Below are 26,023 nucleotides of genomic sequence, written 5' to 3'. Positions count from 1 at the left end.
CATTTTATAAAGCCTTTATTTCATCTACAACTATTCCCTAACCTGCGTTTTACAAGTTGTAGTTAAGTGCCTGGATAGCTATAAGCTAACTACTTCGTCGGTGCGCCAGTGTCCTCTGGAATTTTATACGCAGCTTCTACGGAAGCAACAACGAACTTTCCTGAAAGGAGACACCGCCAGTGCGAATTGAATGTCCGGACTGAGTGCCGGCATGCGCCGACGAGGGAGCAGTAGAACAGCCAGTTCGACTTGATGGTGCCAATTTGTATCCCTGCGAAATTCAGCGTGCAAAGTTGCATTACACGAAAGGCAAGGAAGAGACAGACAGAAGCTGTAATGCGTAGCTTCGTGCACTCACAAAAGTCTTCTCACACGTGAACTTACGGATGAAGCTTTTAGTGTGATAAATAGATACACAAAGTGCTGAGAGTTGAGCAACTTGCCATTCACTGGCATGGCTTGGAATGGAAATGCGATTTCGTCAGCACATAACTTCTTTTACTATGATACCTTGCATCTCTATCCAACGCATGCTATAACTTCGTTGTTTATTTGACGTTCATATCTTCCATTTTGCCTTCTCTGTACGTTTGTACACCTTTATTCTTTATGCATTTTCCTATATATATTCATGTTTTTTTTACAAAAAAAAGTAAGTTGCGAATCGGGCTGCTATCTGTATGTAATTTTCTTTTGTATTCCGTCACTTTGCGTTCTTGTGAATTTCGCAAGAGGCTGAAATAATTGTGGACTAAAAACCGTCTGCGCGTTTCCTCACGTTGCGGTCCTTCTTCCCGCCTCAGGTGACGACGCAAAAGCTGGAGTGGCGGGCCGCGCCCAAGGTGGGCTCCTTGGACAACGCGGCGCACAAGCCTGGAGGCGGAGACAAGAAGATCCTCTCGCAAAAGCTTGACTTCAAGGCGCAGTCAAAGGTCGGGTCACTGGACAACGTCGACCACAAGCCGACCGGTGGCCAAGTCAAGGCAAGTTTGCGAATGAGAGAAGCAAAACCTGTCCTCTCCTTGTCAATTTCCGCCATTTTACGCTGAACGTCGATATATAATTCAAGGAGAAGTTCTGTAGGTCCGGTGCATAGATAGTCGAAGAAACGAAGGGGCATACTTACGAAAATTGCAAGTTTAATGCTATTACGTTTCGGCCGTGGCACGACCTTCGTCCGAATAAGAACTTTTAATTAACCTCTAATGAACTAATACAGAATAAGCTACTACCCACAGAATGATGTCAATTCCGTCACCACAAACTTCGGACGATGGTACATATAATGTAAGGTCCTGTCTTGTATAGATGTGCAGTTTTGAAAACGACGATGATCCCCATCTCGTGACGTAGCTTCCCGCGTGACAGCCACAGGCAGCAGCAATGTAGGGTCGTGCTTTCGATTGAGAACTGTCGGTGACATTTGCAGCGTTATACAATCTAACGTACAGTACGACGCATCATTGTGGTGGCGTCCCCCGTCCGTTGGCTTGGCCTATCTTTCCATCACCTCGCCTACTAAGCGCGGTAATTTCAAGCGATCACTTTCGGCGATAGCATAAGTTTCGCGAGATTTTGTTTCTTTTTAAACATGACTGTCTTTGTAACGCCCACCTGCTGTGCTCTCAACTGAGAGTGGCAGTGCTGAAAACAATAAAATAATAACCACAAACTTTTCTCGAGGCTAAGACCACAAGATCGAAAGCGAGCTTCTGTCTCGCGTTGGCCGACTCCTGTGCTCATGCGTTCAGCTACCGATTGTCGCGCAATCTCGCGAAAGTGATACCAACTTCGAAAGTGATCACCTGATAATTACGTCACTCCCAATTAACTCGAGAAGCACTGAACTTAAAGAATTTCTGATGTCAAATTTTTACCACTCACAAAATATATCGCGTCACGTCCACCTACACTGGTTTTTGACCAATCAGCGAGCAGCAAAACTAATTTCCGCAAGACTGATGGATCAAAAGTACGACTCTCGTCAAACTTCATTTTTTATCACCTGTCCCATTATCGCGTGTCATTCCCTACAGGTGGAGACCCAGAAGCTGGACTTCAAGGACAAGGCGTCGTCCAAGGTTGGCTCCTTGGACAACGTCAAGCACAAAGCGGGCGGCGGCAACGTAAAGATCTTGTCCGAGAAGCTCGAGTTCAAGGAAAGGGCAGCTTCGAAGATTGGCTCCTTACCAGCCTCGGATGCCGGAAGCACACGAGGCTCGGAATCGCTAGTACGTGCCTCGCATTTTGCTCTATACCAGCTATACTAGCGCGAGTGAGCAACGTGGCAAATTTTCGTGAACGCTTCGTAGCAGCTTTCCTTGGTGCACGAGTGCATGTTACAATCGCAGTTCTGCAAGGTTTGCTGTTTTCGGTTTAGCAGCTTCATACGAAGGAATAAGCTTTACTATTAATCACTTGCTTGCCTGTACTAGACGGTATTGAATCTGACAGGTATTCCAATGACAGGTGACTGTCACTTGTCTGTAACCCTTGACGGCGCTTGTATGACTAATGTGACTTATGAAGCGCAGTAACATCCACGTGTATGTCTACGCAACGCCTCGTAGTTCGCTTATTATTTTCTTTTATTGTGTTTTTTTATCTTTCAAATTTTGCTCGCACTGTTATTCTCTTACCTTGAGTGATAAATTAGTTCGAACATACGCTGTAACTTCTGCGGCTTCTGAATTCGCTTTCATTGAACAAAGTAACTAATACTCGGTAGCTAAATTACTTTGGACGCATTACCTTCACTCGGCACCTACATCATTACAACGACGTAAAATATATTGTTTGAGAAACGCCAGTGCGCTGGCTTGCATCACAGTCTACTATCCACTGGCTCACCACATGCAAAGGCGTCAGATCGATGTACCTCTCAGAGAAGTGCATTCGTTTACACTTTCAAATAATTGTCAGCGATTGAGTAGCGGATTTAATTTCTGCCGATGCTTTTCACGAAGTGCTGAAATGGTCTGAGTAAGCGTCGGCGTCCGATCACGGATTTATTTAAGCATTCTTTACACCCGATACACTGTTTCTTTTCAGTATTCACTTCTGTCGTACTCGTAGTCTATCTTCACACTGTTCCAGTAGTGGCGGTACATAATTAGCGGTTTTAAGACTTTCCTTCTCAGTCTGCCTCATGAAGTAAATTTGTTCGAGTTGCTTCCGAAGTGTTTAAGATTATAGAGCTTCAAAGCAATACACGAGAGTTAGTATACTCAATAAAAAACGCATACCTGGCTATTCTGGCGCTTAGGATAAGCAAAGTCTTTCACCTACATTAAAACGAAGTGTCTTCATTTATGTATACTAGACGCAATATCTACAGCAGAACCACGAAAATCGGATGTCAGAGCTTGTCATGGGTAGTTTGAAGACTTCTTGCATAGAATGACATTTAAAAGCGAACATTTATATACCTCTTCACCCGGAGTCGCTGCTTTCCTGGCCGAATAAGCAAGGTGCTGCTGGTTGCTGTCCGGTACTAACAAACGACTTGGTTAGTGGGTCAGTGCCACAGGGTAAGTGTTCGTCTTGGTCAATCCCCAAGAATGAATGTCCCACAGTGACACAGAGGATGTGAAGCCTTAAATGTATTTGGCTATGTGTGTTTATACCACTAACAGCTACGGGCGATGCGGCAGTGCTAGTGTTACCTACTGATGCAACCTCTCTCACTCGTACAAGCTTTACGTCATTTAGATTCCAACACTGCAATGTATCTGGGTGATTTAATAACTTGTTCTTGCACATATGGGCAGCAAAAAGTTATCGTCGGTTCAGTCAACAGATCAATAGACCACAGGAACCGTGAAACAGCCACACGCCTGATATTCTCCATCTGTTTTCGATGCAGTCGGATGACATTTGAAGTTATGAAGTACGCCGAGCTAACTCTAATGACTCTGTGATGTGGGGAAGCCTTCAATGAATGATGACGAGGCTTTCTCACAAGGAAAAGTGTTACGTATGGATTTTAGCTGCACTATATCTGCGAATAAAAAAATTTACCGTCTGTTCGTTCCCAAATTTTAGCTAATTATGGCGCCACGAAACATTCTGAGGGGTGCTATCTTTCCTCCTGCGATGGTGGTGTTGAAACAGCAGATGAGTTGTCAGCATTAAAAATCAATATCTTCTTTTTTTTATCTCTCTCTGTTCTGAAGAACTAGGACAAAGAACTTATCGCCTCGAGTGCTGCATATATTACGAATATAATTAAATGCACAGCTTCGACCATGCGAATTTATTCTTTCTTTTTCTTTTACATGTGCAATCTAAACATCTAAGACAGTGCAGATAGTTATGTATCCGGTGAATTATGCTCCATAAGGAAGGCTCGCGCGGTCCCCGTTGCATGGTGTGCATTCAGCGCAAGGTCAAAACAAAATGTAACTGGACGCAACGCTACCTCCAGCCTTGCGTTGTGCCTTTGTATTGTTTGCCTTATTTGTTTGAATGTCCGCGCTTAGTTACAATGGTTGAAACTTTCATAAGTGTACCGACTAGCCTATGAAAGAATTGGAAAGGTAAGTATCTAAGTAACTGTAGAGGCTTGCACCAAACACCACAGACGTAAACCACAAACAACATTAAAAGAAACGCAATGTGCTGTCTCAATGAATCCATGCAGAAAGGAAGAAAAAAATCATGTGCTACCCATAATGTCTGCAGTATTTGAACAATCGGAGCGTCAGGTGTTTCTTCTTTTTCGGTGTAGTTTCGTGGCGTGCGAACTTCCTAACCAGTGGCGCATTCCTCTCGCCCGCAGAGTCCCACAAACCTGACCAGTCCCCTCCCGGCGCAGTCGCAGCAGAGCCAGGAAGACGACGTTGCGGCGGCAGCCAATGGCCACGAGTCGGACATCTCTCCCACCAAGGATGAAGTGGCAGCGCCATCCAGTGGAGTCCCTGCGACGGCGCCGCCCCCCGAAGTGGCCCAGTGTTGATCCGCCACCGAGTGACCCGCAGGGGGAGACTATGTAGCCCGCGCGGAAATTGCTCGTGGCCACGGAAGCTAGCGGTTTTCCCATCTGTACCATTGTTCGCTGAAGAGGCGTGCCGTCATTTGCCAAAGCCCTTCTGCCAGGTGATACTCCTCGTTGCAGAGGTTAGGGATAGCAGCTACTCGCACGCGAATGCATGGGACGAACCCGACGACAGGCTGCACTTTTTCTGGCGTCGAGCAGAGCCATTGTCTGTCAGTGCGTTGCAGGAACTAATCGAATTGCGTAAGAAAATGGTCGCGACGACGTTTTTCCCAGTGATAAAGAATGGTGTTACAAGTGCTGCTGAAGAGCACGCACAGTTGAAGGTCATACTGAAAGTGAGTGAACGTCGGAAATGTGATTGAAGAAATCACATTGGCAGAGAATATATTGTTCGACTCGATGAAAGTGAGAGAAACGAGGCATTGAAAGAACGACCGCCTACCGGGACTGATGGCTGTAGGCCATGAGGCTGCAGTGCAACCTTTCGAGAAGTCTGCAAAATTCGGCTGGCCTTCAGTGTGTAGGTGAGAACGAAGGCGGATTACTGCATAGAGATTGCGCATGTAACGTATACGTCCTACGCGCAGCACGTCGCTACATTGAATGATAACCTCTGTGAGAATAAACGTGGCAGTGTATCTAGGGAAGATGCCCCGAAAATAACTTTCGAACTCACAAGAATGGGCTTTATAGCAGTCGCATAGTAAAAAACTGTGTAATGCAGGACCAGGAAGGATTTCAAGGCTTGCGAGGATTCCAAAACGTTATCTCTCGAAACAAAAGCGTAGGGGCTACAACAAGCATGCATTGTTCGTATGTGTAGCCATGATGATTTCGAGTTCTCGAAGCGTTAATCCGCCTAGAGAACCCTATTTTTTTTAATCGCTGCATTCGCACAACCCGGCTTCTTGTGATGCTTAGACTAGCAAATTCACTGGGAACAAAACAACTACGCGAAGAATGGTAACGTGACCATGCGCGAACGAACAGTGAGACAAGTAAGAAACTGCCTAGAACGTGTGGCCACGAGCATTTCTGGATAAGCAACTGGATGCTGGACATAGCCGAACTGACAAGCGCCATTCTATATAACAAAGTACACCATTTTTTCCCCGTCTCCATGAGTCAGATAAGCGGTACTAATTTCTCGTATTTATATATAGGAAACATAACTTCGTGTTCCATGTATGTCAAGGGCTTAAACACCTTTTCCCCCCACTGCTTCCACATGCGTTCTTCTTTCTCTTCCTACTGTATTTCCGTGAATAGTTCTGTATTTATCTGATTTTCAAGGTGCACAACCTTTTTAAGGTGCCGTAATGTTAAAAGGTGGTCTGACTTGTATACTGGAGAATTGAAAAGAAGCGCTATGCTGTTTCACCTCCTCTTGATGATATAACAGTACACTCGGATCACGGTGAGTTGGCATACTATTAGCAGGAAACGATGCCGGCACTCCTAGCGTGTACTACGGCGTAATTTGCCGAGAGGCGCTTCGTATGAAATGAGTGTCTCATGCTATAGTTTCAGACTTTCAGTAATTTTCAAGGGCTTGACACCTCACGTGGTTCCTCGTATCCCCTAATAAATGCAACGTATCCTCTGGATACCCGCTTACTTGAACGGTTACTCGTTTCCACGAAGCATATTACTAATGTGTCGTACTTTCCTATTGCAGCCCCCTGCCCCCAGACCCTACAGACTCCCTTCCCTACAAATTCTGTGTAACTGTGACGTAGGTAGTCGTTACCGAAATACCATAGTCACAGTAACTTGTCTAGGGCAATGTAAACCACTCGTTGGCACTCTGGAGATGGAGAAGGCGCTACTGCGACGGCTACAGCGGCAAGATGGTCTGTTGGTGATACCGTCAGGTCGTCGTCCCGTGTGACAGCAGAAGTTTGTGTGTTAAGTTATGACGCCACATGTAGGGAACTCGGGACGTAAAAGATGCAGCACAAGTTGTCCTGCCTTTCTTTTTTTCTCGTCTTTGTTCTCTTTTGGAGCACTAACATACCGTAACAGATGTTGTACTGTGACTGCCTTTCTATGATAGCTTATACCGGTACTCGCTTAAGCGCCCGTTGGTTATCCAGGGTTCAAACGCCGCCCGTGAGCCCGCTTTGTTTTCCCGTGGCTCGTCGAGTGGCAACCCCGACCCCGTAGCCTTTCGTCTTTTCGTTTAGACGTGTCGGAAGGCAGGGCGTGCGCTGCTTCAGACTTTTCGGAAAAAGTGCGAGGCGCTCGCTCGTTTGTTCACAGTGGTAAGCGATACTTTTGACGAGAGATCGGTTGCAAATCGAGTCGGTCTCTCGGCTGATACGTTTTGCGAAAAGAGTGCCTGTGTAAGTCTAGCTGACCGCTGTGGCTTGCTCTGTAAAGGACGTGCTAGAGGATTTTTTGAGGCATAGAAGACTGCGTCGTTGTCGCTAGGAAACAAATATTGTGAATGTGTACATGGGCATTAACCAACCTAGCACTAAGCATGCTATTTTCTCTGTTTATTTTCGTAACGCGCACTTTTTCCCCCCTAGGTGTGATAATAAGAGAGATTATTTGACGGCTACGCTGCTATCTATACTTCACGCGTGCGTTTAGCGTGATGATCTATCTGTTGAGAGCTTTAGTGCAATGGCCGTTCCTGCTGAACATGGCGAGGGTCGCCAAACATTATCGAGTTACTACTATATTTTAAGGTGTCCTTCGGTTGACAGAACACACTAAAAGGCACTTCACTCCCCGTAATATGTCGCCCTTCAGTCTCTCGTCACTGTAAGAGCAGCAACCGAGTGCTGCTCCAACACCAGACTCGACAAACAAATCTCTTTCGCAAAAAAAGAAAAAAAAATGCCGCACCTCGCTCTAACGTCGCGACCGTGCTCCCACCTCTTGCCACGCGTACGCGACAAACGCGCTGACACAACGCGGCTCTAAGCAAATGGCAGAGGTAACTCTTGGTGCGACGCTCGCTTTCGACGTCAAAGCGCGGTCGTCGATTCCCATCACGCTTGCGTTTCCCTTATGCTTATGCGGCCTGTTCTACCAGTTGCGACTCTATTGTATCACCTCCTTGACGTTTTTATGACGTCACTATTTGGCGCCACGTGTCGCAATTGAAGAGAGCTGCACGAATTCACTTGTAAATATAAGAACCACTGGTGAATATTTTAGGGCGTACAGCTTGGAAGCATCTACCCGGAGTATATTATGGGCTCCTCCTCCTGCTCGCAAAAGAAAATGTTCCCCCTCATCCAGGTCACAATCGCAAGCGCGCCTGGATGCTGCGACGCTGCCTAAATTGTCTGCCACTATCAGAATATTGCAAATGTAACCAGCGTGACTCTTTCCTGTTGAAGTGTGCGATCTGGCGGTCTGCTAAGTTGCGAAGCCTGCCCTTCTGTTTGTGTCTTGTGTGATGTCAAAAAAAAAAAAGAAAGGCTGCATTGTTGGTGATTTCTCCGCAGCACAGCTACACGCTTATATGTCGTGGCTGTTCCAAAATCGAGCTACATTCCTTTGGCCGTATCATTAAGCATGTTGGTTCTCGGAGAGCAGCGGGCACGTTTTGCCATTCTTGTAAACGGTTCTGCGACTAGGTGAAAGTGAAACGAATGGTAATTGTAATGGAAAAGGATCACGAATCCCACCGAGCAAGATGGACAACATTATGAACATTGCCCTGCTCAGTCGTTTAATTTCGATGATCTGCTTAAAAGCTTCTAGTGTCGCAAAAGATGCGGCAACAGCGAGCAATAGAATGAGCTGAAAAGGCGATTGCCATATTGTATTTCTTGTTAAAATTGAAACCAATGCTTCAATTCTGCGTCGGCTGGCGAAGTGCTGCCTGCATGATAATTATTTCACGTAGTTGTTTGCATCTGTAGCTTTGCAGTCACACTACAAAACTAAGCTGTCCAGGGCAGTATTCATAATGTAATACTCTTTGCACGATGGGCTTCGAGTTGTTTCTGTTTGTACAAGAAGGCTATGCCCTTTTGTGTCATGTGCTTTGCAACGTGTGGAACAGCGAAGGCAATGTATTGAAGTGACAGCATACCCATACTATACATATACATATAGAGTCTGCCCCTCAGCGGAGTTCATGTGCCATTTTGTACCAAATTTTTTATAAGAATTGTGCACAGTGCACTGTAGTATGCTTCCCCTGCGTTCACTTGGGCACGACAGTACTGTTGTTGACAAGGTTGCGTTTTATTCATGTATAGCTTAATATATTTGCAAATAAATGTATTTCAGGGTAATACGTAGTTTACGCATGCTGTCGACTGTCTCTTCGGTGACGTCAAAGCATTAGCTAAATTCCAAGAAACAAACATGCTTGATATACATTTTTTAAATAGCCAAATGTAGCATTAACTTCACTGTGCCTAACTACCGACCAACTTTAGTAATATGTTTATTTATTTCATTTAATAACTACAGAGAGTCTATACATGCCCTGATTGAAAACGATTGTTGCATGCATTATCGCTGTCACATGTTTGCTTGCTTTTAACACAAGATGAAAGCAGCACGGATAAGTGACAAGCGCATTTGTTCATTTACGTTCTCAGGAATGGAGTGTTGTTGCAAGAATCTTTGTGCTGGTTCACTGTCGCCAAGATTTGCCGCAGTTCGAAAGCGAGAAGTGCAAATGGACGAAAACTGCCAAGATACAATAAAGCACGTAATACAAAACGATAATGAATATCAGATTGATGCTACTTGCAGTCCCCGACAACCCTATATAAGATGTTTTTCGCCCCTGCTTTGTAACTTGGCGCCCCAACAGCGTGGTCTAATATTAACACAAGTAAAGGCAGTGAAGCTACTCTTCAGTTTGGCCCCTGTCTCGTTTCACAGCGTGTTTTCTTCTTTTGATTTGCCACTCGGGCTCTCTTGTGATGATCGGGTCGTTTTTGAATTTGATGGCATGCTATGCATTGTTTGCCAAATCGAACGTGTTGGTACACCACCACTCTACCTGCTTCTAAACGGGAACTGTATTTTGTAGGCCCAATAAACCATAGGCATTAACCGATCCCTGCGAATCTACTGTCTGTGTTTTACTACCATCACTGGTACAGCTGCGCTTGTGTTTTACCAACAACGTACCTCTTGCACTAATAGAATACCGCAGTTTTCTGCCAGGTTTCATACCAGACACACCGCCTATGTGGTGGAAATACGGGTATCACTACATTGCTTCAACGTTAATCACATTAATGGTGGCATTCATCGTGATGTTGATTCTGTCGGAATTGCTCTTTAGGTAGCCCTCTGCCATATTGAAAGTTACGCTTCCTTTCCCAATCCCCATCTATTTCTCTCTCTTTGCCTCTCCCTCACAATAGGAGAACGGGGATTGTCAGTGTAAGTATGGTAGCGTTTGCTACTGAACAGACAACCTATCAGTCACCATTTCCTTTTTTTTTCCAATATTTCTCATATGTGAACTACTAAATTCTTGGACCACTAAGTAGCTTCTGCTGGGCACGTGTCCAATCCTGTCCAATCCACCAGAAGTGAGGGAAAGAGAGAAAAAACAAAGTAAAGACAGGGAGGTTAACCAGAGATTATCTCTAGTTGGCTACCCTGTACTGGGGTAAGGGCAAAGGGATGCGATAGGTGAGAGAGAGAGAAAAGTATATCAAAATAAGAAACCTACACACACACGCACACGCGCGCGCGCGCGCTCTCACACACACGCACACACGCACACACACACACGCACACACACACACACACACACACACACACACACGCACGCACGCACGCACGTACGCACGCACGCACACCAGACCAGACCAGACCAGACCATACCAGAAGTGAAATACGCTATTGTGACAAATGGGGCAAAGAAGCCTTAAACACACTTTGGTATGTGTCACATATCCTTCCGTATATCTCACACAAACATTCCTCTTAGACAAGGGATGATATTTCCGTTTTCATCGTGATGCATATGGCTAACGCTTACAGTCGACGAGACCGTGTCCTCCGCAACCACTGCTACCTCGCTAACTCAGACAATCGTCGGGTCATTTAGATTGCAACATTGCCTTGGATCTGCGTCTTTCCTTAGGAAAAACATACTTGCAGAAGGCGTCCGCTACAATGAAGCCGCTTGCTCACCACCAGCATTGCCATGTGTAAGTATCCACATACTGCATACGGCACTTGCAGGGCACAAAGTCTACGGGAATCAGCAGCAAGCTAGTGCTTCTGCTGCGTGTGTGCAAGCAGCCAAGGAAAGCCGGAGGCCAAATTCGTAAATCTTTTCGTTTGTAAGGGCTATTTGCCATCGACCAGCTTCACTAATGATATGTCCAGCATCAGGGTTGATTGAAACTTTTTTTTTTATTTTCGTTAATACAGGTAATGAACAAACTGTCTCTGCGCGAAAACCGAAGACCAGCAGACGCGACACAGGGGAGCACTTGTAGCCTTATGACGTACCGCATTTTTTTAGCATCAGGCAGCAACACGATTGTGGAAGTGTTGGTGTTCAATGTGTAAAGACTGCTTCCTTCGGCTCACGGTGGTGAAGTTAAAACGTTAAGTGGTTTGGTAAAGGCGCATTTCTTTCTTCTTCTTTTTATGACCGGCTGCTTTGGGCTACTCCATTCCAAGCATAACTAATTCATGCAGATGTACGGTGGCCGCAGTTTCAGCCACAGCAGCCTCCGCCTAATCATCAGCACGAACTAAGATATCGCCTCATCTTAGCATAACATTTAATGTAGAAAAAAAACAGCAAACTTCAGCCATTCACACGGCTCGGAATTCATTTACCGCGACAGTAGCAGGCTCTCGCAGCGTGCACCGTCATCTCCTCGAAAACATATCTCCGCTATCCACAACCTTGTCATCATCCGCTGCAGTATTGGCTGTTGTGGCCTCCGAAATACGTATGCGTAGCTTGAACGTGACGTCACAGATGCACCTTCTCCTCATGTTGGTCCTCCAACAAGGCGCTTAGGATGACCTCAGTGTGCCATATTTAGTGTCATGGGTAACCTACTTCAGTTTTGTAAATACGTGGTCGGAATGCTGCTGCCTTCTGTGTCTATACTTCTTCCAGACATAGCAGTCAACGTTGTGGAGGCTATAGAGACTTCTTGCAGTGGCTTCGTAATCACTTGGACATAGTTCGATGTTTTTTGACCGCCATCGTGCGCAACTGTTAAAACAGCGGAGATGTTTAAGGTATTAGTTCAAGCCTACCGACAAATTAGGAAACCCTAGCACAACCTCGCAAAACCTAGAAATGAGTTAGCCAAGCCTACCAACTACTTAGCAAAACCTAGCATAACCTCGCAAAACCTACAAACAACTTAGGCAAGCCACATGAAAGCAAGGTGATCACAAGTTCTGCTGTTGACTCCAGCCTTGCACCACTAATGCAAGCTGCGTAGATTTTTTTTTTTTTTTGCATAGGCTCGGTGTTGAATGTAACAAGATTTAATCCTTACAAACAGACACAATGAGGTATACGGCTGCTATATAATGCATTGTTTTAGATCATTTTAGTTTTTGTTGTTATTTTGAGGTTTTTTATTTGCAACCCGTCGTGCGGAACCTCACGTGCATGCTGGAAACATAGACGGAACACACGATGTGATAACTTTTCTTGACCGAACCTCTCGCGTAGCTTCCACAGCGTTGACTACCATGTATGGAACGGAGTATAAACCATGGCAGAACCATCGCGTGAGGTGCCAGCAGGCGCTGCTTCTCACCGAGCCAGCCCTCCAACATAGCGGTAGGATGACGTCACATAGTGCAAGTCGTCCATACGCATAAGCGGCACCATTCACAGTGTGCGCGTTGGGCGAAAACGTAATTGCGATGCACACGACGTCTTCCTGGTTCCCTATAAGTGCCTGTTGTAGCCTCTGAAATACACGCACACAGACTTCACCCTACCCAAAATCTGCGTGGACCAGAAACGCTGCACAAATTATTATGACCAAATACTATGACTAGGCATTAGCAACTCCAGCTTCAAATTGCACACTGCCACTGGGGCATGACCTTCAATTCCAAAGGAGATAGCTGTGAGTAAAGTTCTGTTTTTCTTGGCACTACCAGTCTCTAAAACTGAGGATGAGGAAATGACCTGATTAACGAGCACGAGGCGGCAGGTTTGATGGTTTGTTTCCCGTAGGTCTCTTCGCGTGCACCACCGGAAGGTTTCGATGATGATCATCATGACTGATTGGCACTGCCTTTGAAACGGCGTAGTCACAAACAGTCTAGCCTGCTTGCTTTTCTCAGGTATACTCTCTTTGTTTTTTCTCTGTACAAGTTCACTCTAAGTTGTGACGCCCACACCCGCTACTACCGGCGTTCATCGTCGCGCCAACGTTGTGAGACGCCTGGTAGCTGCGACGACACCGTTCCTTCTGCACAGCAGAAGTTGACAACACCATCCGAGGCGTTCGAGCGCAATGCTAAACCTTCCTGTCACTGTAAACGCTTCACCGTACTGGAGAAACTGTCACATCATTAAGTATACCGATGACGACCACTGCCGTCGGTATAGTAGAAATAACAGAAGAATACACATTGCAAACCAATCTTAGGGCGCTTAAGTGCTGACGCAGTAAAGAAAACCAGCAGAATTGTGCCACTCTTTCAGGATGACAACGGCAACTCCAGCAGAGCAGATATCTTTAATACTAAGTGGCAGCGGTTCCCGGTACGCTTATTCGTATAACCTCTTAGAATCCGATGCGCGATTTAGATTCCAGTAAAAAGATATTCCCCAACACTTGCGCACCTTTCTCGCTTTCTCAGAGCGCGGCGCCGAACCAGGGCTCTCGAGCAGGCACCAGCAGGGTTAAATTTGCGACCGCTTACATCGGCGCTCTCGAATAAAACGCTCTCTATGAGAGCTTATTCTAATAGTATAGGTACGTTGAGTGTTGCCTCATGTGTGTTGAGAGTTTTCAAGCTGAAATAGGCTGTAGAATTTGTGCTTGCAGCATCAGTTCTGGAACATAAAGCACTGTTCCAAGGAGCATTTTCAAGGCTCCCGCGGTGGTAGTTGCTTAATGGCTTTGGTGTTGCGCTGCTAAACGCAAAGTCGAACGATAAAATCCCGGCCACGGCGGGCGAATTTCGATGCGGGCGAAAACACCCATGTACTTACATTTAGGTGCATGTTAAAGAACCCCAGCTGGTCAAAATTAATCCGGAGTCCCCCTCCACGGCGCGCCTCATAATCATATAGTAGTTTTGGTACCTAAAACCCCAGAATTTATAAAGTAATAAATAAGCCTCCATAGGCCGTTTGTAAAGTTCTTAAGTGCCCACGGTGCACACACAACATTCAAATTTCTATAAGATGTTTCCACAAAAGCACGCTTTACTCCAGTGGTGAGAGGGGATGAGAACTTCATCAAGCTGCCTAAAAGCAGCTTTATCTCTCACTCCTCATGTTCTGCATAGCACATGAAATAAACTTCTACGTCTACTTCTAGGCTTTGTGCCGATACGCGTAGTAGCCCCCAAACAATAAACGCTTTAGTCGTCGAGAAAGCGTTGACGAGAACCCCAACTTGCACAAATGTGGCTATCTTCCACGTCGCCTCCAAAGTACAACCTGCGACAAAAGTTTACGAATCTACGGATCAGACAAAACGTTGAATTTCCGGGCACAATTAATTATGAAGTGGGCCGGTTAGAACGGACGTTTGTCACCAAATCGATTCCCAAAAGGAGCTGCTCTTTAACATCACGGTTCGTGGTCTTCGATGACCGAACAACGAACAGCGTAAACGAGGGGGTAAACGGGCTGTACTCTTGATGTTCCAAGTACTCAATTTCGTACGTCCAAAGCATTCGATGAATATATTTTCGTGCAGTAACTTGTAACTAAAGCACTCTACTTTACTATAATGAGAGATTCCGCATATCCGAAATTACATTACTCAGCCAACACTTTTTGAGCTGGTTTATCGTTAAAGTGCTGATATGTGTTTTCTCTAGCACATTTTAGACACAGCTTTAGGCAAGAAGCCCATGCCGCTTGCAGGCAAACAGATTCTCCTTGATCAAAGCCCTCGATTCCACGCTCCAGTTCGCTCTGAATAGGCGCACTGCCTTTTAACCTACATCCCTTCTAGCCTTGAGCGGCTAAACAATCAAAGGATGCACGTCTCGTTAAGGCAAATAAAGAAGTGACACGTGGGGATGATGGAACCTACGTCACTTCACAGTTTCTTGACATACGACGTGTGGCAAGTAGTGCGAGCCATTTATTGGTTCTGGCGTTGGCAAGCGCCTTCAGGATGCTGCAGCTGCCTCACGGGCCTAGCATTGGCGTCCTTGCCTTTCTGACAGCCATGGTACTCACAGAAGGAAATAGCATCAATTAGTGAGTTATTTATTTATTTATTTATTTATTTATTTATTTATTTATTTATTTATTTATTTATTTATTTATTTATTTATTTATTTATTTATTTATTTATTTATTTATTTATTTATTTATTTATGCATGCAAGTTCTCCATTGCATCAACGTATCAAGCTTATTCAAGTAGACCAAGAAAAAACTGCGGCTATGGGGCTAATCTAACATGCCACATTGGTGTGCTGACCAATGCAGGGGTGGTATTCTCGAGCGATCACTTTCGCAAGATTTTGTGCGAGTCGGCACCAGACGCTTCGAAGTATACGACCAACATCGTGCCAGGACAGAGAGCTTGTCGCAGTGCCAGTGACGCTGTCGGCCATATACGCCGACGCGTCCGATCCCGAGTCAGGAGAAATCTCGCGAAAGTGATCGTGCCCTCAAAAGTGCTCGCTCTAGAATACCCCCACCCTCCCTTTCCTCGCGCCATATCGAAAGCAATCAGTAAAACAGCTGTAGGATGTCATTATGGGCAAATTTGGTTTGTTAAATTAGCTGAAGGCGGGGCACGTGAGTACACTTGCGTTGCTCGCGCACCGCGCTGCAATATCTTTCTCGGCGTCACATTTCCCGGTTTCGTATAATGAGAAACCCTGCACGTGCTTTGCGGCATTCATTAATAATTGCACAATCGGCGCATTTCTGCGCGTCGGCCGGCGAAAATGCTGAACTGCGATGAATATTAGTGAATAACGCGCGAAAGCCATTGGACCGTACGTAACACCTGTTCTTGTTCGCGCCGATGGGGCTGAGCAAGCTATTAAATATTTGCCCTTGATAGATTGCGCAATTATGCCACTTCAGCTGGGATACAAGAACAACGGTAGGCCTTACGACAACATCACACCAACGCCGATGGCTCGGAAAGAAGAGCCGCAAGTAAATAGCGCTGAGTTCACTTTCCTTTGTATGAATACTCGCAATGTGCATTCAGCTAACTTCCAAGATTATATTAACTTTATAACGAATGGTCGTAGCCGCATGCTAAAAATTGTGAAATTGAAACCACTCGGTGCTCCAGGCGCACCCATTAAGAAAACTGTGAGACTACAGAGTCAGTTACGAACAACCAGACATCAAAACCAGCGCAGCACCCATAAGCGTTTTACGCGGTATTTCTCCAGAAATCCGTCCTTGCGCAATAATATGTCCCACTACCATACACGGAACTCCAAAGTGGCATAATTTGAAGATTGACACACCAAAATTCCTGCTGGTCTCAGGATTTCTACTGAATGGACGGGACTCGAAAATGATCGCCTTCAATGGAAACATTCCGGCACGTGGCCTAAAGTAATTAGTACAGTCTACCACGCCCCCTTTTTAAACTGTGAATAGCTTCTAGCAACAACTGGTATACTAAAAAGAAAAGGTGAGTAGAATCTTGGTTTGGACTTGTTAGCTCTCGCTGAGGGACGTGTTCAGTTTGCAAAAGAAACAAAGTTAGCAATCGAGCTTACGCAGTTCCTCCAGCTTTCTAACGAAATTGGAACTCAGCGTCGCTGCGTGTTTTAGGTTATTGCATATTTCTTGCCCTCATCTCTATTCGTTAAGAAAATTTGTCTCGAAGATGTACGTTCTCAGTGGAAATAGAGGTATTAAATGTATTCCGGAGGAAATAGCTAAATAAATATACCAGCGCTCCTTGCACGACAAGTCACTATGGTTAGTCGGCCAATTAACAAATTATCGATGGTTACCTTTCCTTTTATGGCATTTACGGCTCGTGTCCCAGATGTGGAATCCAAAGAGACCACTAATGAAGTCACCTCCGTCTAGATGAAATTATATGCTTTGCAACGGCAATAGAAAGAAAGAAGAAATATGGACTTAATTTCTGTGATGAAGTGTGCTGACGTTCCAATTAGCGTTTTATAAGCACTAGGCACTGTTATAGTTTGCGCACTATAGACGTATGGCACTTGCGCTGAAGGCCAGCCATTTTGTGCCCCAAAACCAGCTGCATCGCCAATGCGGCGGTTAGGTTCCCCGTCACGCCAGGCGCCTTCCGAAAAAGGTGCGATGCAAAAAAAAAAAGGAAAGAAGACGTACTCTGTACTCAGGTTTAAATGAACGTTAACGTGCGGTGCCAGACGGTCGAACTGAATCCGGAGGCCCCAGCGCTGTCGCGTCCCTCGTAAGACGATGCACTAACACTAAGCGCAACATTTTTTTTTCGAAAACCTGATAAGTATTCTGTGCGCCTACCCACACTCGTGTAAGGCTGCTTCCTGATTAGTGGATCAACAAACCTAGGACATTGTTACGTGGATCTTTGTACCAAAAGCTAATCAGCTTGCCGCGTTTTGTGTTCACAACAGAGAAGCATAAAAGAAAAGATGTGTCCCCGTTAACGGTGTTCTGCTAACTCTGCTTTACTGTAACTACTGTCCTTCCGAGCTTTCTGCTTGTTTGTTTGCCGCCCCAACACCGGAATAAAATGCCCAACTACCATTGAAACCAGATCAAGGTTTTGCTCCAGCGAAATAATTTTGCCATTATTTTATATCAAAGGCACAGCCCCCGGAAAAGACATCACATGCCATACATACCAACATGATACATACCCACTTAATGTTTACGTGACATGCGCTCCTTCACACAACAGACTCAACAACACAACGCAAAGACTCCGTTAAAACCACTCTTATTGTATACAAATACATATTTACGCTGTTGCAATTGAGAGTGGAGATGGTAACGATGCATCTATTTAACTAGAGTAACTTATAGCACAGAATTTGCGAGATATGACGCTTGCGGGTACATTACTCGTTCCAACTGCATCTACTTTATTCCTTGTATGGAATGCTTTCTAATTCTTTGATGGGCAGAGCTCGTACTGATTCCTGCATACTGACACAGCACCACTGTTACTGCAAGTATTATGGTCACATTGCAGTTGCACGGCAAATATTGTACTATGTTTGCGCTAGATATTCTACCAATTCATGTGACAAATTGTACCCGGAAAGGACGTTTTGAGAGCTAGAAGGCAAGGAATCCGTCACATAGAAGTGCCCACTCCACGTAGTCATAACCAAGCTATGGGTAATCCTATGAGGTCACAAGCTATTTGGGAGAAAACAAAATAGCCTCAGTTTGCGTTGATTCAAAAATGCTGTGAGTCCGTTGCTTGCACGTTGTACTTCCTGCTCTCACTGTTTGAGTAGCAGTGTTCTTCAAATCATGGTGGATACCATGTTCGTGCATAATAACTATTATACTTACTACATTTGGTCTACCCCTTTCTTGGACATTTGAGATGTGCCAGGGTGTGTGCGTCTACCACCGGGCGTGTGTGCATTCTAAAGCCATCTCCCAGAACGGCTAGGTTTCCACCAGTAGTATAAAGGCCTATAGAAGTGTATTTGAAACAATGAACTACCATCAGGCCTTGCCTTTTGTTCTTTCTTTATTTTCTGTTTTCGGAAGCAAATAAACAATTCAATTCAATAAATTCATTCGCACATTGTCGTACTTATCTGTGCATGTACCTATCGGTAACGTTCGTCTCTCAATAAGTATCATACATAATCTCCTTCTTCTATCGGTGACACATAACAGCTCTCAATCAGCTAGATGGAAAGGCGTTCACCTTAAACAAGGTCTTGGGACCATCCCCAGTGGACTTTCTCTTCTTTTAATCTTTCCGTCCCCCTTTCCCTTTCCCCAGTGTAGGGTAGCCAACTGGGCTCAGGCCTGGTTAACCTCCCTACCTTTCATTTATCATTTGCTCTCTCTCTCATAACAGCTACACAGGCAATGAGGCCGTGTGTGTGTCATCTGTTAACGCTGCTACGTTGCTAACTCAAATAAGCATCGCATTATTTAGATTTTAGCATTGCGTTCGACCAGCATGGCTTCTAAATAACTGCTACATTTAGGCAGGGAGCTACGTGCATTTGAAACTTCATTAATATCAACATGTCCATAGGATGATCGAAGCGCGCTAGAACGTCGTCGCGTACTGCATCTTTCTTTGTTTTTGTTTCAGCAATGCACTGGTTTCGAAAAATTTCTGGAACAAGGAAAGGCAAGTCGCCAAAGAACCCATGCCAACGGGCGACAAGCTCTATAGGCTCCCTTATCTTGACAAAATCTTCGAAGACTACGACTCCACTGCTTGGCCTATGTACAATAAAGGTGAGTGTTAGAAAAAAATGCTAATTTCTTAGAGATGATTGTGCTGCATTGATGATGCGACACAAAACGAGAAAGTGCCTCACTGCATGGTGCAATAGCTCCAATTTGACAAAAACGAATTTTTGTTCACACCATAAGCAATACCCAATCCTCAATGTTACCGCATTGTCTTATGAAAATCCCCTGCCAGGTTTTTACTTTAATATTCCAGACCTCTACTGGTTAAGGTGCAGCTGCGAGCTTCTTCAGTGACTGAAGTAGCCTTCGATAAGCAAAAAGATTATTTTATCATGCCATTTGACCTAACTTGTTGAACTCAAAGCGTCAATTAAAATGTCTGGAATTAAAATTAATCAGAACAAAGCAAAGACGAAGGTTCTGCTCACTTTCGAAAGTGCGGCGCAGCAGACTCTCGACGCGTTGGATTATGTCGTCACGTGCCACGCCGTTGCTACGCGCAATTCTGTAAAGGGATGCGCAACGTCCTCGAGCCATCCTTGTGGCTATGTTTACGTGCACCCGACGAAACTGTGATGAGTCGGCTTTCTGGGCTGAAATCCAATTATCTTGAGAGAAATATAGCCAACCATAGAGAGAGAGAGAGAGAGACAGAGAGAAGTTTAATCGTGCGTAAGTTGGAAACCTTGGTGGGAGGAGTACGTGTCCTGCCTGCCCCTCCGCAACCGAGATAACGGGGTAACGAGACGGACGTAACGGCAAAGAGAGAGAGGGAAATGGGGTGGACTGCGGGGGCGGCTCTTCATCGCTAATGTTCGCGTACCTGCTATGTGTCCAGTAGACATTTGCAGCGTTGTTTCACAATAATATGAACGTTGGCTGGTGTAGGGCAGAGAAAGAAACAGGGTAGTTTTTTGGTCAAGGAGGTCCTAAAATAAAATGGTATTTCAGACCCACTTAATTAGGTCAGCCCGACAACGAGGAGTGGGTTTATTCGCTGGCCCTTCTCAAGTTAAATGCGTGCAAACGCAGCCGAGTCGGTTCGTGTTAGCCCGACCTCTCACTCGACACCGTATTCGTGTGAACCGTGGATCGTGGACACCGCGTCCGCGTAAGAGAAGCTTAGGTCGCACAAGTGCACGCTTTTATAAGCTCCGCTGTGATGTAGCAAGGTGAGCCTATAGCTTAACTACTTTCAGTCTAATAAAATGCGAAAGCATCAAATAAAGTACGAAAGCGTCTAATAAAGTGCGAAACGTCGCGTATAATAACTCTAATTTTGTTCACACCCAATGGTGAATGAAGTAGTGCGGCGATGAATGCATATGCCTGCACTCTATATGTCAGGTATGGGGTGTTGCTGGGACTTGACCGCTAAGTTCAACCAGCACTATTTTAAACTTGGGCGCCTATCATTTAAAATCTAAACTAGGTGGCTTGTTATTTTCAATGTTTCGATACCTTCATTCTTAAATCTGCACGTTCTTGCTCAGTCTACGGTTATTTATGCTTTGAATCTCTGTCTATGCTCCTAATGTAAACAATACTAATACAAAGCTGCATGAGAGTTACATTGACGTGCCGTATAGCATGCCATGAATGTCAATGAAATTTCTGAGTGGTGGTGCTGCGTGCTTTGATCTACTATCCTCATGACGGCCAGCACGCACGCACCCACAAGCTGCAAACAGGCTTGCATAATTGTACACCGAATATTTTTGTATATATCTTTTTCTTTTATTTCTCCCCAGATACGCCGACGCCAGTGCGCGTAAGTGTCTATATTATTACGTTGGGTCCAATCAATACAAACAAAATGGTGAGTTTTCTGTTAACTAATGACATTTCGACACTTTAAATCAAGCCAGGCTGTTATGTATATCAGCCATAGCGTTCACGGCGTTTATTTGGTGATAAAGGAATATATTTCATTGCCGTGGCCGATAATTATATAACTACAGCATTCACAGCCAACGGTCACATCGGATGTACAATAGAAAAGCATTTCACCCGTCTATACGCTCGGAAACTATTAAGCTCACAAAAAGTTGCGGATGACTCCCTTTCCAACCAAGATACGAAGAACGCCGCCACTGTACGTTCGGAAAGAGATGTGCATTTCAAGAAGCGCTTTGCCGAGACGCGTTTTCGAATGGGACCATTTGTGGTCGAGCCATTTACTGTGAGCTGGTCGAACTATAACAGAAGTGGGAAAAAGTGATCGATGACAGCAGCAGACGGAAGCGTAAACAGGAGTCCACCGCCCAGCAGCTTTTCATAAGCTTCAAGAACACCTACCATTTTGGTAGACAAACAAGCGGGGGCTTTGTTGAGCAGGTTTCACACTAAAGTGAGAAAATAACGTGTTCTCGTTACTATGACACTTAGTCGTATACGAAGTAATCATTGCTAAGTTTTACAAAATTTTAAAAGGTACTTCTGGTGGATAAAATAATTTTATTCCTTTAGCTGGAATATTCAAAGAGACCCGCAGTACTTTCACGAGGAATCGAAACACATAATCAGCTAATTCACGAAAATTCACCAACTTCCTAACTAATTACTTTGCGGCATATATTGCAATTTACGAATTGTAGCCGGTTAGTCTGCGAGGCATATCAACAAATTTTGAGAATGGCGCGGGTTTAGAGATAAGCGCCATCAAAGTCGCGAAAAGATGCCCTGCTGTTCCACTTGTCGACCAAAATGTTTTTTGTGTACTTAAGCACAAAAATAGCTACAACGCCAATTTAGTTCGTCGCATACTTGGTAATTAATATCTCAAAATTGGTGTCATCCTGAAAATTCATTCTAAGTGGATATGCCTTGCAATCTCACCGGCTATCATTCGTAAACTGCGATATGTACCTTAAAGTAATTAAGTAAGAAGAAAATGAGTGAATTTCCGTTAATTAGTTGATTGTCTGTTTTGATTTCTCATGCAGGTGATGTCCGCCTCTTTGAATATTCCAGCTCACTAAATGGAATTATAGCCCTGACACACGCGCAAAAGTAAAGTCCTTTGCAATAAACCCCTTTTGTTACTCTAAAGGACTCTACAGAAAGGAGCTGCGCCGACGACAAACGGTGCCGCACTAACTTCTTTAGGTGGTTCCTCAAGTTAATGCTGCAAAAAAAAATTTTTTTAATAGCGCTGCTTGTTAGAGCAGCAAGGGAGAAAACGTTTTAAATAAAACTGCGGACGTAGATTACATTTGGCGGTTGTAGAACCTAAAAACATTTTTTTTTTTCATCGTTGATGGCATATGGGCATATTCCCTTATTTTCTTCACCTTTTTGCGTTCTTAGCAGCAATTTAAATTGGTCCAGCAACTACTCACAGTCAGTGTTGTATGTCTCTCCTTTTCTTGTCTTTTTTCTTTTTCTTTTTTTCTAGCCAACCACCCACGCTAATTTATGTTCGCTATCAAAATTGGTGGACGCTTGTTTTTAGGGACCGCTCCAACGTACTAATGTTTTTTGTAACTATGTATACATAAAGGACTTTAGTTACATATATACGCTTTTGGCTCCCTTGTCATCTTCGTGATATTTGTCATTCTGTTTGGTCAAGTTGCCACCTTTCTTGGCTCCGTGTGCGTCACAGTATCGTGTACGCCATAAGAAATTATTTGCTCTTTTGGTAAAACTTCTTCGGCGTGGCGCATTGGAACAATAGAAACACAAAAACCGAAACAAGTTTGAATATCTGAAAGCACAGCGGCGAACAATGCGAACGTGCATCCAACGCGACAAACAGCGTGGCTTACAGCGTGTAACTCTGTGTGGAAATATGATTTTGTGTTTTCAGAAAAAGGTATACGACTATAATCATACTATCGGTATACGACTGAAGGCATACTATAGGTATACACGACTGTAGGTATACTATAGGTATCCGACTGTAGGTATAAGTATGCGGCTATAGGTATACGATTATTTCGCTTCAGACGTACGACCTCGACATTCACCTGCAACAGTCGTGGCATGACCCGAGACTGAACCTGCGGCGCTTCGGCGTAAACCGCACGGTGGCGCTGAACGGTGCCGAGATCGCGGACAAGATCTGGAAGCCCGATCTGTACTTCATGAACGCTAAGCGGGCAAGAAAGCACAGCGTCACCATGCCCAACGAACTGGTGGACATCACGCCAAGCGGTGACGTCTACTACACGATGAGGTGAACGTTACCCGTCGACTTGCCCAAAGTCCCCCGAGAGTGATATTTGCATTAAACTTCAGCAATGATTTTGACAGCTTCCATTTTCATTCCGATCTGGCAGCACGACTTGTGCGAACCTACGTCGTAATACATCAAGACTACATGGTAATGCTGTTTCTAATAGAGATCGTTAAACAAAAGGCTCGCTGCTTGCAATCGTAGCACACTGGGATTAGCAAGTGATTGTCAATGCCGACTATACGAAGGTGGAGGAATGCGCTGGTCACCGTAAACAGCGGCGCGACAACCGAAATTACGTGAGTTTCACAACATGAGTGCTAGTGTTGTTTTGTACGTTTGAATAGTCCGAGAAGATTAAAGATAAGGGGTGTTTTTCGCACGCTGCGCTGCAATCTTCGGAAATTTTAAAGAACAAATCAATCAAGTAAACACTTAAGACGGGTCTGATCAAATGTGGCGATAAAATAATTTAGCATCTGTCTTGCACATACGGCCTAGATTAACATACAGCACAAGTACAGATAAATATATGCGGAACATCACGGTGGCGACGACAGCAAAAATATTCCTGGATGTGTCCATATATATAATATCACAATAAAATCCAATCAGGCTTCGAGACCATTTATTTTAGCGCTACAACTTTAGCTTGCCTCCCTCCAATTACATTTTTTTAGGGGGGAGGGGGGGGGAGGGTATGTGGAGGTATGCTCTGGTCGCCGGCGCTGGCGCGCGAAAAGTAGCACAAGGTATTGACCTGCCTGTATCAGACTAGAAAAATAATATCATTTATTCATCACGGTACAAATTCTATTGTAATTTCCAGTATTAGTGCCTTACGTTAATTTTACTCGTGTTTTTTCCTTTAAGTGTGCCTTTGTGGCATTTTATTACTTCAGTTTTTCCTTTTTCATGTCTTGATATTTTTATAAATGTTGAAGAGCGCTGCATTGGGACGTATCTTTTTTACCAGACTCCAGAAGGCTGCTTACTCTTTCTTTTTTTTATGCCATTGATTTTCTAACATTCCTTACACAATAGCTCCATAGGGCCTGTAAGATATTTTAAATAAATAAGAAAATGCTAGGCCAAAGCAAGAAGGACGCATATAAAGGAAACAACAAGAAGGATGGATAGAAAACGCGCAATTTTTATTTGATTCACCTCTTTTCTTTTTCGTGATTTTCACCGGCACTTTCCAGAATTTCTTCCTTCCTTAGCTATTGACGCCAAGTGCATGCGCTGTACAGCGGTCAAGTCGAGAAACAGAAATGAACATGTCGAGAGCCCTTTCAAATATAAACATATTAAGTAGCCGGAAAGCACGCTTTTGCCATTGCCGCCGCTTGAAGCGGTATCGGCACGCTTTCTTTCGATTGCGACGGCAACCAGCAAACTTATAAGTTTATATTAAACAGTTAAAAAAAGAAGTCTCGCGCTGCAGAAGTTACCCATCGTTGTTCTGCTATAGCAACAATAGAGGCAAGAACAGAACGGTCTTGTCAACGGAACAGCAGCGGCATATTGGCTTACGATGGCGCTTGCGGGTGCATTAAGCTAATCTAAGTGGAAGGTAAAGTAGAATGCTTTGTGCATCCCGTGGATGCCTGTCAGCTACAACGTTCGCGACAATCACTTGGGTAAAACGGCAGCTGATTTGGGCACAGTTGCAGCGTAAAGCCAAAGTGTGTTGATGTTCCCGAGGGCCTGTGGTGTGCCCTTACTAACTTTAGAGCATGCTGCCAACCGTCGCCGAAGTGGGGTATAGTGCGTGGTAAACACTCCCGAAATCTTTATTGTAGCCTATTTATTTTATTTTATTTATTTACTTACAGAATACCTGCATCGCCTCGAAGGCATTATCGCAGGGGGGACAGTTAGAGAAGGGCGTATTAAATTTTCACAGAAGTAAGTAATGAACGCATAAATTAATGTAACATCAAGGTAGCAGCATACAATAAGTGAACATTTTCAAGTGCAACAGAAAATGAAAATAAAATAAAGACAGTAATGCATTGTCCCAAACACAGACGGGAATAAAAATCGTGATTATCAGATATTGAAACATATTCCTCAGGTAATAGGTTCCAGTCTGTCACAGTTTGTGGAAAAAAGGATATGGCAGAACGGTGCATATTACAGCTGCATTCTCGCACCTTCTTTGAGTGGTCGAGTCGAGAAGTAAGTTGGCTCCGATAGGTAGTTGCGGCTATCAATACCTGTTTGATTTCAGAAAATAAGGTGCAAGGATTTCCGTTTTACATTTTTCTTCTGGGGATTAACGTTTCCCAGCCCAGCAATGCTTCTATTCCAGT

At 44.5% G+C, this 26,023-nt stretch overlaps 2 protein-coding genes and 1 long non-coding RNA gene across 5 annotated transcripts in view; 2 read left to right on the top strand and 1 right to left on the bottom strand.

Moving 5' to 3' along the window:
* Nucleotides 1-10,050, top strand: part of LOC135916451 (microtubule-associated protein 4-like) — a 94,696-nt gene extending 84,646 nt beyond the window's left edge. For both annotated transcript variants that reach the window (XM_065449809.2, XM_065449810.2), the window contains exons 6-8: nt 804-983; nt 2,037-2,231; nt 4,781-10,050. In XM_065449809.2, the coding sequence (XP_065305881.1) occupies nt 804-983; nt 2,037-2,231; nt 4,781-4,957 (552 nt within the window). In that variant the 3' untranslated portion in view covers nt 4,958-10,050. The remainder of the gene's footprint in view (nt 1-803; nt 984-2,036; nt 2,232-4,780) is intronic.
* The window catches only part of LOC139059162 (uncharacterized), a 477,146-nt gene that overhangs the window by 342,854 nt on the left and 108,269 nt on the right, over nt 1-26,023 (bottom strand). The gene's annotated exons all lie outside the window — the stretch shown is intronic.
* The window catches only part of LOC135916463 (glycine receptor subunit alpha-2-like), a 31,326-nt gene continuing 15,660 nt past the window's right edge, over nt 10,358-26,023 (top strand). The window contains exons 1-4 of the mRNA XM_065449831.2: nt 10,358-10,372; nt 19,419-19,567; nt 21,277-21,344; nt 23,476-23,705. Coding sequence (XP_065305903.2) covers nt 19,477-19,567; nt 21,277-21,344; nt 23,476-23,705 — 389 coding nt within the window. The 5' untranslated portion in view covers nt 10,358-10,372; nt 19,419-19,476. The remainder of the gene's footprint in view (nt 10,373-19,418; nt 19,568-21,276; nt 21,345-23,475; nt 23,706-26,023) is intronic.

The sequence above is a fragment of the Dermacentor albipictus genome, chromosome 4, assembly GCF_038994185.2.
Source record: "Dermacentor albipictus isolate Rhodes 1998 colony chromosome 4, USDA_Dalb.pri_finalv2, whole genome shotgun sequence".
Taxonomy (NCBI): domain Eukaryota; kingdom Metazoa; phylum Arthropoda; class Arachnida; order Ixodida; family Ixodidae; genus Dermacentor; species Dermacentor albipictus.
The sequence above is the reverse complement of the archived record's forward strand: the minus strand, read 5'-3'. Positions and strand labels throughout refer to the sequence as shown.